Source organism: Acipenser ruthenus, chromosome 25, assembly GCF_902713425.1.
Source record: "Acipenser ruthenus chromosome 25, fAciRut3.2 maternal haplotype, whole genome shotgun sequence".
In the NCBI taxonomy this organism is placed as follows: Eukaryota; Metazoa; Chordata; class Actinopteri; order Acipenseriformes; family Acipenseridae; genus Acipenser; species Acipenser ruthenus.
The window spans coordinates 20,536,857-20,551,747 of NC_081213.1; the positions used below are offsets into that span (position 1 = coordinate 20,536,857).

The 14,891-nt window shown below is 35.7% G+C and overlaps 1 protein-coding gene across 3 annotated transcripts; it reads left to right on the forward strand.

Moving 5' to 3' along the window:
- Positions 1–1,199: 1,199 nt before the first annotated feature.
- LOC117413857 (probable G-protein coupled receptor) lies at positions 1,200–7,680 on the forward strand. Of its 3 annotated transcripts, none has more exons than XM_034906359.2 (2): positions 1,200–2,109; positions 5,115–7,680. In XM_034906359.2, exon 2 carries the CDS (start codon positions 5,244–5,246, stop codon positions 6,516–6,518), a length of 1,275 nt encoding a protein of 424 aa, XP_034762250.1. In that variant the 5' UTR covers positions 1,200–2,109; positions 5,115–5,243; the 3' UTR covers positions 6,519–7,680. The 3 variants fall into 3 exon arrangements, with proteins under 3 accessions (XP_034762250.1, XP_034762249.1, XP_034762251.1); XM_034906358.2 differs by having other exon boundaries at positions 1,201–2,113; XM_034906360.2 differs by lacking the exon at positions 1,200–2,109 and adding an exon at positions 2,434–2,629.
- The last annotated feature ends 7,211 nt before the right edge of the window (positions 7,681–14,891 follow it).

Sequence of the window (14,891 nt, forward strand, 5' to 3'; positions counted from 1 at the left end):
GAATTATCAAATGTTCTTCAGGCTGTTGTGAAACAGCAGCAAAACATCCCCGTGTCAAAGGAAAACAAGACATCCGATACTGCAATACCAAGTAAACAACACAGCTTTGGCAAAGAATTGTTTGTATGAAATACATGAGAGTTTTCCATCGCATGCATTCAATGCATTGAAAGTGTGTGTGTATTTGCCTTTATGAATGACTGAAGACCATGCTGTCTTAAGAAGTATAGGAAAGTCTAACTAATTAAAGCAAAATCCAGATCCCAACTATTATTCTTATAGTTTGTTTTCCTTGCTCCAGTTATGTCATTAATAGCATAGGTTTACTGTGGAAGTTAATATGTTAAATTACCGTTAAAGATAATCTGAGCAAGTGAAACTGTATAACCGGGCCAGTATTGATATTTAAAAATGTTCACAACAAATAATACATATTTGCAATTGAGAAGGTACAATGAAGGGCAACTAGGCTAATCCCAGGACTAAAGAGAGTTATAATGGTAAGCAAAAAGAATAAAATCTCTAAATTTTAGAATTAAGAAATAATTTGATTATGCCTTAGTTAGATTAATTTGATTTGATTTATCATACTCTTTTAAAAATAAAAGCCCTTATCAATTATGGCTATATACTGTATGCATGGTATCTATAAAACAGGGATAGTGAGAGAATTTGTGGATTGGAAGGTTATTGCTCTTATAAAAGTTAAAAATAGTTTATCATGATAACAAAGTGTCATAAACACTATACCAGCTAGGCACAGTATGGTACATCACAGATAAGTATTGTAAATCAGTGTGAACACTATTGTAGTCAACTCTGGTGAAGCATAGTAAACAATGAGATCACAGTGCAATTCAAAACTTTTATTAGAGTGGATTCAAGTCCTTTGGAAGTCTGAACTTCAGGACAGTGTGGCATCCTATTAGAAAGAGGAAGATATAGTTCTGATGAAGAGGAGACAAGTGCTGGTGTCTGTAAGAGCTTTACCAGCTTTAGAGGCACACATTCAGAAAGTCTATGGATTCCATAAGAAGATGGACCTTGATAAACCAGGGCTGTCTAAATCAATTGCCCTTCACAGCCAAGTTTCATCATCAAAACAATAAAACGACACCAAATGCTGCGGTACAAGCCTTCCTCAGTCACTTTCACTGTGGTGCTCAAGTGTGGGCACTAGGACCCAGGAGAGCCTGGGCTGTGAGGGACAGAGAGAGAGCGTGTGTGTTGTTTAAAAAGCCAAGCACACACAATGTGTGACAGTCACTGCCACACACCGCACTGGACAGGGTGAGCAAGCGAGGGAAAGAGAATGAGAGCATCATCAGATATCATCCGTTCAAAATCAAACTGCGACTAAATAACAATAGACAGACCCACTGCCATCTGAGTTGTGACACCAGCAACAGAGATCTAGACTTGTTCAGCTGAAAACAGAGGAACAACAAGGCTGAAATTAGCAGAGAATGGAAATCTGTCTTTAATCTAGGATCACAGAATCCATTGAAACCACTTACTTTCTTTTTACCAATATTACCAACATAATTCAGACTGTCAAGAACAACAGTGAATAGAACCTCCATCCACGAACCACCAATATAACCTTGAAAACAATATATGTATATATGTATATATATATATATATATATATATATATATATATATATATATATATACAGCAATCTGATGATAGAGGACCTGTCTCTTATTGCAGGCTGCAAGAGCTCATAGCTGATATTCTTTCTGATATTAATGTCTCCTGAAGTTGAGAGTATAGAAGGTAACCAAAGCACGCGCTAAAAAGTCAAAACTGCAGAGTTACTAAAAACTGAAGACATTGGTAAATATCAAGGGGAGCCAAAAGTTTATATGAAAAACAGATTCTAGTTATAGGAAATTGTTTATGGATGCTTCATTCAGAATTATACATTACATCCTAATTAAAGTGTGGAAAGGCAGAAATATATTTTACATAAAAGTTGAAAAGGGCAAAAAATACACCAGGCTTAACAAAATAAAACAACTGCAATTCATGGGATGGACTGAAATCAAAGCTGCTCACTTCCATTTGGATGGCTGGATGGTTTCATTACTTCTGTGAAGGTGCGGGTAGGTGAGTACTTTATATGTGTTTCTATTTGAAATGAACCAATTAGCAAACTGGATTGAGTTTCACAAATGTAAAAGGCTACAGTGTGGAAGAGCGGAGGCAGTGTAGAATGTCTTTTCAGTATTACAAGTCTCTGTGACACAGATGTAGCATCTTGGTCCAAGGTTTAAATCTTACCCAGGAATAACCTGTTTATACTCCTGGCACCCTGGCATGTCTTGATTTTAGAGGGGCCAGAATTTGAATAAGATTTCAGGGTAATATTCACAATATACAGTAACCAGTAATGATAGTTTGTAGTATATCCAAACATAAATAAATAAAGCTCCACACTTCTGTCCAGTACATTTCCATTTTACATTGGACGCACACTCCCTAAAGTGAAGATTATCAATACATTCTGTCAGTGCTGGCCATGGGTTTGGATGCAGATATCTCTGTCCACTAAGTACTAGACAAAGTAAAATCTCCAGGTTGTCTTAATTGAAGAAAGACCTCATTTGAACAGCGTTCTCTTTTGTAAGTTGATTTTACTTAAAAAAAAATAAATAGTCAAATATTTTTCTAAGTTTCTTGAACATATCATATTGAATTTGTTTAATTAGGATTATGTTTCCACATCTTTTTATTGTTTATATTAGAATACGCACATTAAGTTTCCTATACAGGGATATTTATTCAGTAGAGGGGTGTAGCAATGATAAGTAATTTTGAACTGCATTTTATGTATGCAAAAATCTATTAAAAAAATGATTAGTCCTCCTGATTAAATCAATCATTTACAATGACTGTTTACATTTAGGCATAAACCTTTTGAATTAAGCTTTGTAAGTGATGGCAATACATTTAAATAAATGTGTATCTGCTTTTGATTTGTTGAAGTGTGAATTATTTGGGGATGTTATGTTAGAAATCAATCGAATTCCATATATTAACAAAGCTTCCTGTTATGTCCTGTTTTACAATGATGACCCTCTGACGGGAAGACTTGCTGTTATTCAGAAGCACTATTGATTTAATGGGGGTGAACAACCTTTAGGTTTAAAAAATATTATGCTCAACAAGTGTATGCGTGAGCAGCATAACATGCATAACATGAGCTCATATTTAGTATAAGCATTTTGCTTGTGTTTGGCTTGTGCTGCTTAATTAAAAATGCTTCTAGTAATAGGGGCCTGAATTCTCTACTTTTCCTTATTAGGTCCAATGCACCACAATTTTAAATTGTGGCTGTAGTAACCTCAAAAGTGTGTCCCAGTTAGGACCCGTACTTAACTGAATTACACAACAGTACGCTAAGCTCTTATAAAAGTTGACTTCAGTATCTGAGTATAATAAGACACAACCCAGCTTTGAAAAAAAAAGAAGAAAAAAAAAAACAGAATTGTCTACCAATCTAACTGCTTGCATGGGTAAACCGCAATATTACTACGTTAGTATTTTATAACTATGCAATATTCTGACAAATCATTGCTTGTGTAATTTGAAATTATTATTATTTCCTGTATACTCGTTAAGCTCAATGTTGGAGTTTTTTTTTTTTTTGGTTTAATTATCAAAGAAATATATAAAGGTATAAAAATATACATTAAAGGGGAAAGGGATCGTTTGTGAATTTTTAAATTTACTGTCAGATTCAGCATAAATACTGAACATTTTTCTAAAACTGATACAGCTGGAGGTCTTGTCTATTTCCACCTTTTCATATTAGGTCTTGAGAGGTTTCCATGGAAACTGAGCTTGAGACAAGGGGACTACAATATCTGATATAATTATTAGTTAGCCCTGCACATAGTTATGTAGCAATATATGTATTGCTTTCTGTTATTAAAAAAAACTAATTACTAGCTTTTTTTGTGACTTTTTAAAACTATGATAACTGTATTCGAGTATATAATGCTAACACTGCCAGTTATCTAACACAGTTGTTTTTTGTTTTGTTATTTTTTAAAAACTGCTATAAAGATGGCTGAGCCATAATTAAAATGTAATTCTGGGGAAAGGCAAATTATACAGAAGAGTATGTTCTCGAGCTATGAGCACGTACTTATTATGTATGTACTTGTTATGTCAATATATGATATCATTTTAACCACGGCTCTGAAATAGGTTTCCTCCTTATGTTGAACAGCCTTGGATAAACTAGTATTCAGTAGATAAACTGTTAGCTGTTTACACAACATTTAATGTTCAGTAGGACAGAGGATACAGCATTTTCCATATTGCGTTTCAAGCGGAAACTTTGTGGTCAGCAGAGATCATTCTGTAACACAGTCCTAAATGGAATTTTCCTCAAGAAAGAAAATCTGCAGGCTGTAGATAAGTGATCCACAGGTTCAGAAGGGTAGAGGATATTTGGTTCCATGCAGGTGTCTGTGTATTTATCAAAGTGCATTGGTTCTAATGGAAACACTATTGTTATGGTGCTAAAGAGTGAACCTTTTAACCACGTTTTGTTTGCCTACTGTTAAATATGTGTGCTATGTTTACCTGTTTTCTTTCATAATTAATTCAAATCATTTACTTAATGGGTTATGAAAATATTAATATTTGCTTTCACTGATCAGTGTTATAGTCAATCTGGCCATTTCATTTACCCAGTTGAAAGCTGTGATTTGATATGCTTGACTGTTAAAATAATTAAAAAAAAAGAAAAAGGGTGCAATTAAATACATTGGATCCCTATGCATTTACTAGCATGCTATCATGCCCATGTACCCAATATTTTCTCATACAGGTGGTCATTACCAAAATTAACAAAATCTACTATATTGTTTTGTTTTGTATAGAATTGTGTAGAGGTTTACAGACTTAATTTCACATTCTAGTTTTACCCGATAGAAGAATTTTAATGTGCAGTATATGTACGAATGCAATGTGAATTGAAGCATTTTTCACTGAAAATAGGCACCACTATTTCTATATGTTAAAAAAGAATTAGAACTACCCTGAATGTAAATACAATACATTTAATAACCAACTCTTTTGTATTGTGTTTTTTCAGGAACCAGCGTGTTGCTGATATTAAATAAGAATATTCATGATTCCAGTGGATAGGTAATTTAGAACAATACAAACCACCTGGAACTGACTGCTGTGCCTGTGCAAAGCCTTCTCACTTTGGAGGAGAATTATGGAGGTCTACAATGAACTTGTGGACCAGATGACCAACACAACAGCAGAGAACAACACTTATGGGCACTGGAAGCCTTTCTCCACAGTTTCCTCCATGGAACTCGGGGTAATTTCTAATGGACAGTCCAGAATCAGAGATCTAATTGGGATTTTTTTCATGGTGTTGCTCAGCATCATTGCACTGCTGGCCAACACAGCTGTGATTGTGGTCATTATCAAATCGCCGCAGCTGAGGAAGTTTGTTTTCGTATTCCATCTGTGTGTGGTGGACCTTCTCTCTGCCATCTTCTTGATGCCTCTGGCGATTGTTTCCAGCTCCCATTTTTTTGGCACAGTGATGTTTAGCCTGTTGGAATGTCAGGTTTTCATATTTCTAAATGTTTGCTTGATTTGTGCATCTATTCTCACCGTCACGGCCATCAGCATTGAACGATATTACTACATAGTCTATCCCATGAGGTACGAGGTTAAAATGACAGCTGGCCTAGCCGTAGCCGTCGTGGTTTTTATATGGATCAAGTCAATTTTACTGGCCTCCATTCCGCTGTTGACCTGGCCCACTTATGGAATTCAAGGCCCAACCAATGCTACCAATTGCTCTTTATACTGGAGCCCCAGTGACTACAAAATGGTCTTTGTCATCATTTTCAGCATCCTTTGTTTTTTCCTACCAACTATTATCATCTTCATTGTCTACTGCAGTGTTTATAAGGTGGCAAGGATTGCAGCCTTGCAGCAAGGGCCTGTCCCTTCATGGGTTAACAGTTCAAAGAGCCGCTCAGACTCAATTAACAGCCAAACAACCATCATCACCACAAGGAATCTTCCTCAAAGACTGTCTGCTGAGAACATCTTTGGGGGAAGCAAAGCTGCTTTTACTTTGATCATTATCGTAGGCCAATTTCTGCTCTGCTGGATGCCTTTCTTTTCCTTTCATCTCCATTTGTCAATCAATGAGGCTGTCAGAAGCCCTGGAGATGTAGAGACCATAGTTACCTGGCTTGCCTATTCCTCATTTGCTATTAACCCTTTCTTCTATGGACTACTGAACCGTCAGATAAGAGAGGAACTCTGTAAGCTCAAAAGGTGCTATATGACCAGGACTACAGAGTTGGGCCTTGCAAGCCAAGAAGGTTCCATCCAGGAGAACTTCCTGCAGTTCTTACAAAGGACCAGCTGCACAGTGGAAACCAGGTCAAGCTGCATCAATTCCAGCCCCAGGAACACTCTGGACCAAACTGGTTTCAGAATCCCAGGTCAAATCCCAGAATAATTTATAAAAAATGTAAAGTATGCACACATACTAAAAGACCATTCTTGCAATAACTGTGGCTGTTGATCCTGGACTTAGAGGTCAGTTACAGGTTCAAATGAGGTATTTTTATTTCTTTCAAAAAAGAATAACAATATTACTGTTGTGTGAGATGTTCAAATGACCTAAGACAGCAGCCAGTGTGAGCACTGTGTACAAAACAGAAGAATGCCTTTATTCATTTTTGTTTACACTAGGAGAACAGTGGATAGTGAACAAAGAATTCCTTTCTTACATTGGTTTACTGCTTTTTCACAACTAAGTATCTGTAAGAATTGTGTGGGTTACTTTAATTTTTAATTATAATTATTATTCATTTTCCTCATTACAAAACGGTAGTTGGGAGTCATAGTCATGAGTTATACACATATATGAAGAGAATAACATCAGTAAAATTAATATATATATATATATATATATATATATATATATATATATATATATATATATATATATATATATATATATATATATATACATACATATATATATATACACATACACAAATCTACTATAACCCCTTTCACACTGGCACTCCTATCTGGGTCGGACCTGGGTTCTGGCTGCCTGGGTCACAATCCTGCGTAGTGTGAAACCACGTACCTGGGTCATACCCAGGTCCCAGCGACCCACCTCAGGATGTGGGTCGACATGCTTTGACCCGGGTTGAGCGAGACAAAATGCATGACAGCCGTTCTTAAGCTGACGAAATAAAAAAACAACCACGTCTGCGTGAAGGTTTCACTTCTGCAAGGAATGTTTTTGTTTATTCTGTTTAGCCATATTTTTGTTGCTTGAGACACGTCATGAGCCAGATTGCAGCAGGGATGAAGACACATTTGCTCTAATCAACATTTGGGCCGACGGTTCAATCCAGAGAAGCCTGGATTAAAGCGTCTGTAACAAGCTGCTTCCAGGGAATTGATACGCGCATTGTGTACTTGCGTCTGTCATCGTGTAGCTAAACCGCATGACACCGGGTCCTGCCGAGGTATGTTCTGACCCGGGTAGAGCATGCCAGTATGAAAGGGGCTATACAGGTAGAATGCAAGTGGTCTCAAATAAAGCTTCACCCTTAAATCAGTGTGCATACATCTTAAAGTAGATACCTTTTTTAGGATAGCCAGTCATCATCATCATCATCATCATCATCATCATCATAATAATAATATACTGTATTTTTACTTTCAAAATACTTTTAAGTTTTATGTAAAGTTGTTTATTCTTGGAAAACCTAGAATGATCAGAAGCCCCAGCCTAATGCAATCTCACACTGTGGCTATTCACAAAGTAAGAGTATGGATTTTTTATGAAGATATAAACAGGCCCACACACCACTCATATATAATATAAATGCACAGTTAGATATATTAGTCAATACCAGATGTTTGTGTACATGTAATTTAATGAAAAATGATGATATATAACACTCGAAAAGGTAGTTGCTTGATGTTCCTTTCATATTCATATTATCTGTCATATCCCTGTCTTTGTTCAAAATGGCATTCTGGAATAAAAGCGATATTGATTCAAATAGAATAATTTAAGAGAATTATATTGTTAACTCCTACCATATTATAGTTTGTTGGAATGCTATTTATAAATGTATTGTGTTTTTTTTTAAAATAAATAAATACATATAATATGATTGAACTGAAGCCTTGTTTCATTTCTTTTTCTTAGAATACTTGTGGTTTGAACTGATCTGCTTTGTGTTTAATCAAATAAGGTTTGGGGATGTCTCTCTTTCTGCAGTGCTTCCCAAATCAGTAAAGGCAATTCTTTATTACAAATGGGGATGCGATAGTTTCAAGAACCTGGAATGAAAATACAAAAATGTAAATATACCTGCAGTCTCACATACTATAAAAAAAAAAAAAATCAAAAGTTCTAATTCAGCCCCTTCAAGCCATCTGTCAGTTCCACTTAAAACAAGCGAAATTGGGCTTGCCCATGCAGGCAGTCACTCTACAATTCTCCTTTGGCACTTACAGCACATATTTTGTGCTTTTCTTGTTCCTGGTCGCTTATCTCAAAAGTAAAAAACATAACAAATGTTTGTGGTCAATACATGCATAAAAACTGCAGGTTCCTGGTCCTAGTGTGCAGCACGAGACTATAATCTTCCATGTCTGCACGCTTATCAGCCTCAGAATAGCAGAACGTAAGTAGTAATCCCTCTGCAACCCCTCCCTCCCCCCGAGGGAAAGTAACACCATCACCACGAGAACCAGGTCACTTTTTTTTCTGTCAGAAATCTGGCAACCCCGCTCAGTCGCCATGGGAACGAGATGAGACAGGAAGCTAATAACTTTCCTGTTGCTCACATAGCAACAAGGTGATTTTAAGCAGGAGCTTTCTGCTGGAGACAAACACTAAGCAAGAGAGTGAGTTGTTCAAGGCATGCTTTAATACTACATTGCACTTCGCCTGTTGTTGCCGTAAGATCTATAGCTCTCAAATCGGGGGGACCACTTTAAAAGCATGCAGGTAAAAGCTTATTGTGACACAGCTTCAGACTTGGGTGACTTCAATCAAAAAGTACAGTGCCTGTATTATTTTGTTATTGCCACCGGGATTTAACAATCCAGCAGTATTGGTTTCCTCTACTATGAAGATGCCCCCCAGATCTCAACAGGCTTTTTGCTATCCAAATGCCTAATGGATATCCAGGATTTGATGTTGCAGGATTGGCCTAAAATAAACATTCCATCTGGAAATCAGGGGGGAATTCTGCCTTACTCATGCATATTCATGAGTGCAAAACAAGTCATTAGAAACAATTGTGGGATAAGGATAAGAAAGAAAAAATAAATATTATGCAAATCCTGTTGAAATTCAGCATAGTTTACATAAATCACCTTTTTGAATGCTCTTCTGTGAGGCTTGTGGTGTGAGTAAAGTTTTTTTTTTACTGTCCTAAAAAATGTGATCCAAATTTGAAAGACTTTGAAAACAAAGTCAACAGGCACTCAGAAATAAGGAAATGTAAGACTGCAATCACTGCCTGTCTAAAAGACAATATAGCTTAAATAGAAAATCATATAGCATGCCATGCACATTAATTACCAGTATATATACATCACATTCACTGTCGATGAAACAAAAAAGTTCATAAGCTTTGAGAATAAGACAGTAAGTCCATTTGGTTTGAAATAAAAATGTTCCAATTCCAATTTGATTTATTTAGTTTTTTAAATAACAAGATCTAATTATATGACAAATATAATTCATTTGTGAATTGTCTTATTATATAAACTTACACTGGAAACCTTAACAACAAATGTATTTCTGTTCTTGAATACACTACATATTACTTCAACAACCAGCAACAGATCCCCTATAAAAGACAAACAAAAACTACATAAACAGTACTACACATTTACTATTAAATTACTATGTTCATAAATGATATAACAGTACAATGAAGTGATGGTAAGATTGGAGCATTTCTATACGTATAGGTATGTACGCTGTTTATGGAATCAATTTGGGATTACTTGTTGTGTTATGACACACTAGAGGGCTACCACATAATTATTACCACGGAAACATGACTCGCTTACTTCTTGAATGCTTTTGCATCAATTGTGTTTCAGTAGTAATTGGGTAGTTTTGATCATAAGAGTCACACAACAAAAGGCTGAAGTATGTTATATGAAGCAGCATAAACCGGACTATAGCGACACGCATTATAATATTATTATGATATTAAAAGAGACCTTTGAGTTTAACTACCCAGTTTGCAAATGGTATTCTTTTTAAAGAACACGTCTTTAACCAAATGAAATTAGCATGATTCGGGGAGAAGGCTCTCCACTGACACTCAGATGGGCAGCAGTGTGGAGTAGTGGTTAGGGCTCTTGACTCTTGACCGGAGGGTTGTGGGTTCAATCCCCAGTGGGGGACACTGCTGTTGTACCCTTGAGCAAGGTACTTTACCTAGATTGCTCCAGTAAAAACCCAACTGTATAAATGGGTAATTGTATGTAAAAATAATGTGATATCTGTATAATGTGAAATAATGTATAATGTGATATCTTGTAACAATTGTAAGTCGCCCTGGATAAGGGCGTCTGCTAATTAATAAATAATAATAATAATTATAATAATGAATAAGCACTGTTTGAAGGCAAGCAGGCTAATGTTTTATATAACCAGAATCGGCCTCTTTCAGAAGTAATTAATGTACATTTACAGCTCAGATAATCAAAGTGAGGATCGAGATAATGACAAACCTCTGTTGCTACGGAAACAAGCTCTTTCATAGCCACTGTGCCACACACAACTGTCAGTAAAAAAGAACATTCGCTTATTGAGAACATGTGATCTAATTATATATTCATAATACGTGTTGCATTATGATCAAAACATGTTACGATAAAAATAGAGCTTGCAGCCAGACAGGAATGTTCTGGGGAAGATTTAATTGCACTAATTAAGAATAAGAAAGGCCTGTTTGTCTGTTTTCCTTCAATTTAATTCTTCAAAATCAAACTGTGTCACTGTATTATCTAGTAAGCATTGAAACCCAGTTTTCCCAGTTTCAATAAACAAGGACTTATCAAGTACCGCCTCCATTGTAAAGTGAGCCATAACATATGATGGACACCTGACTTGAGCAAACTCGTTGTTTACCTCCGCCCATGTAGTCAGGTGCTGTTATGAAGCTGTAAATATAGAATGTTATCATATGAATTGTTGCGCAATGAATGAACAGGTTTCATTTGGGCATTCTTAAAAAATCTACACTGATAAATTTAATCCCAAAATATGAATTCTGAGTTAATGAAAATGTGTGTTTTTTGAACCAATCTGAAGAGCTGACATGACTGGGAAACTCTGGGTGTCTACTCAGACTTGAAAATTTGAATCTAAGCAGTTTTTTAGTTCTTCTTTAATACTATGAATTACCTGATTTAGTTTACGTTGAAAATACAAGGTCAGAAATAAAATCTCACGATAGAACATGATTCCTGAGTTGCTGTTTCACTGGTATAATGCAAAACAGTACATGATTTTCAACAGTGCTAAAATTATATACTGTTGCTAAAACGCCCACGCTGGCTTGACGTCAGTGTAATTTGACTTCTGAATGATGTGCCTCCCCACTTACATTTGTACAGATCAGTCTAGCCAAAAATGTACTGGACTAAACCTCTTCAAAACTGTCAATTCCTGCATGAAGAAATTCAAAAACCCCATCTGTTGAACTAATTATTTAACTAAGATGCCATTGATGACACAGAGCTGCTGTCAAATGTTAGGAAATAGAACTAATACTTGGAAATGTTCTTCTATAATAAGATCATAAAGAGGACACATCAGCTAGAAATAAAACTCTCAAAGAACCACATGTTTTGCTAAATTGAGCTTTTACTAATATTAAGCTAGCAATGCATTTGCAGCAGTAATACAAGGCTATACTCAAATCTATCATTAAAATCTAACCTTCAGAATGGTTTATCTAATGGTTTCATATAATGATGCCCCTTAAGAAATGGGTCAGGATATAAACAAGAACAACATCGAGGAAGAAAGACTGGGGTAAGTCGGTTTCTAATTTATAGAAACCATTTGGGTCCTGAAACATTTCCACATCAAGATTTGAACAACATGAATAGTCTAACCTTGCAAGAGGAGCCCTCGCCACACCACCACACCTTATATTACTAGAGGGTACAGGTGTGCTTTGTAAATCTCTGCAAACACTTCCCAGGCTTAGAGACTGGCCTGCTTATGACTCCTAATCTTTATTTTTTATTTTAAAGTCCAGATTGGATTGTAGACTATAGAAGGATCTGGCAGAAGCACTAATGTTAGGATGTTGGAACATGAGGAATTCAAAACAGGGCTAAACAGGTTATTGTTTGAACTTACGGTAGCCAGTGAACTTTGACCAATTCTGTGAGTTTATTTCTCATACAGTATTCTGCACTACAAATATATACCATAGTCCCCCAGGACTATGCAATTGTTATACTATACATAGTTTATACAATTAGGAAAATGCTATAAAAAAAATAATAAAAACGAGAGATGCGGATATCAACAAATAAAGATTAAAATGCACCAGGGCCCCATGAAGGAAGACCAGCATTGTTTTTGATGGTTATAAAAGTTTGAACTATAAAAGGTATATTATAGTTTTCCATCCACAGTTTTTATGGTAACGAATTGCTAGCTGGACATTTATAAGGATGCACGTGCTGGATTCTTTAAAGGAGGAAATCGCCTCAGCTAAACAAATACCAACACATTAAAATCTCAGGCTCTGACAGGTAACAGTTGGGTGTTTTGTGCTTTCTTAGAGACCAACCTGTAATTAAAAAGAGGAACAAGATAAACATGTAAAAACATGTCACACTGTACTTTACAATCAGAGTAATGGAATCAGTTGTTATTTTGTGTTAGTAACAATGTATTGTCCCTTATAAAAGCTTCATTGTAAAAGCATAGCAAAGTGCAATAAAGCAGACTGAAAACGTGGTAAAGCATAGCTAAGCATTGTAAAGAAGAGCGAGGTATGGTCAAGCATATTAATAAATAAATAATAAATATAGCAAATCAGGGTAAAATATGGTAAATGCATAGTATACCCATGGGAAAAGCATGGGAAAACTGCATAAATACCATACAAAAAATACTGTGGTAAACTTTTATAAAGGGTACGGTAATATTAAAATGTTTTATTAGAACAAAATACAGCAATAGAAAAATGTGATTGTACTCTGATGTTATTCTGAACTATTTTAAGGAGATGTCCATCTGTGCAATGTTTGTGTATAACAAAGACAACCTCTGTTTAAAATTCTGTTTTGCTCTCTGAGATCATTGCTGGATATGTTTGCTTAAAAGTCCCACATAGATTTAAACCGAGGAAGGAAAATATAGAGATATTTAAACTAAAACTAGCTTTTGGGAATATAAACAAACCTTAGTAGTACTTCGACAGGAGTAATAAGACACTTAGAAATACATTTTGATATAGGCTCAACTAGTCTTTTAATAATTGAATTTTTTAGCATAGAAAGTCTATAATGGATGGATATAAGAATGATGTAAACAGACACCGGCATTACTGTTTATTTCATTGTAAATGTGAACATTGATTGTGAGCCACTGTAAGACAAGTAGTCATAACAGCTACATCTACTTGTTTTCAGCTTCTTTACAAAAACATCAGTTCAGAACATCCAAGCAGCTTGTTTTAGGGTAGTTCAAGGCTGCTATGGGCTATTAATAGTGAATGGGGCCTGTTAATGGGTACAAAGGTTACTGAACACCAATTTGTTTATAGTGAAGCCACTAGAATCGAACATGTGACCCAGGACAGGGGAATGACACTCTGACCTTTTATATAGATGGATTTTGATGCTGTTGTCAAAAACCCATATGGCACTCTTGGGAACGTGCAACTGAAGTAAACTAAGTTTAGTTTTGTTTTGGTTTTAATAAAAATAATAAGAAAATAAACATTATGAAAATACTGCAAATAGGTTCTGTGGAAATTGAAGGTAATATGCTGGGTGGGTCCCTGTTTCCTAGGAAAGAATTTCAAAAGCCATGTGCAGAATGCATTATCTTGTAATGATTATCTTTATTATTATCATTCAATAGAAATACTAAAATACACACTAATAAGTTCAATGACTTTAGTATTGCCTGTGAACAAAACATTTGAGGACTTCCTCTCCACTCCCTTATATAGTACATATCACTCATGCATGATGTGAAAACTGTTAGATGATAGATCATTTGAAAAGAACTTCAGAAAAAAAAGGATAAGAATAATTACAAAAAACACACTGAGCTTTCTTTGTATTTTTTTTTTTTTCGAAAGTGTATTGCTATTTAATAAAATATAAATTGGGAAGGTATCAAAAACATAAAACAAAGATTAGACAATGCATTTTTTTGTATGTTGAATAAATTACTAATCTGAACAGTCCTCAAATGGTTCGGATAAGCAAGAGGCTAATTGAAGAAAAGTGACTTGAAAACAGAAGAAATGTGAGCTGCTTCTCCAGATATTAGCCAGCAGAGGGCACTGAAAATCAAGACATGGAACACCCCTCCATTTGCACTCCAAGAAGTTTCACACAGATACCCACAATGAGTGACCATGAAAAACCTGGGGAACAGCAGAAGAGCAACAGTATATTTTGAATTTGTTGAACCTGCTGAAAACCAGGGCTGGCCAGACTATTTTACAACCTCAAGCAGTAAATGCTGTAGTACAGAAGGAGCCCAAGTAGCAAAAAGATCCCACCGTCTTAGGGTTAAAATACTATATGACCTCACCAGCTTGGGCTTAAGGTTACATTGAGGGTT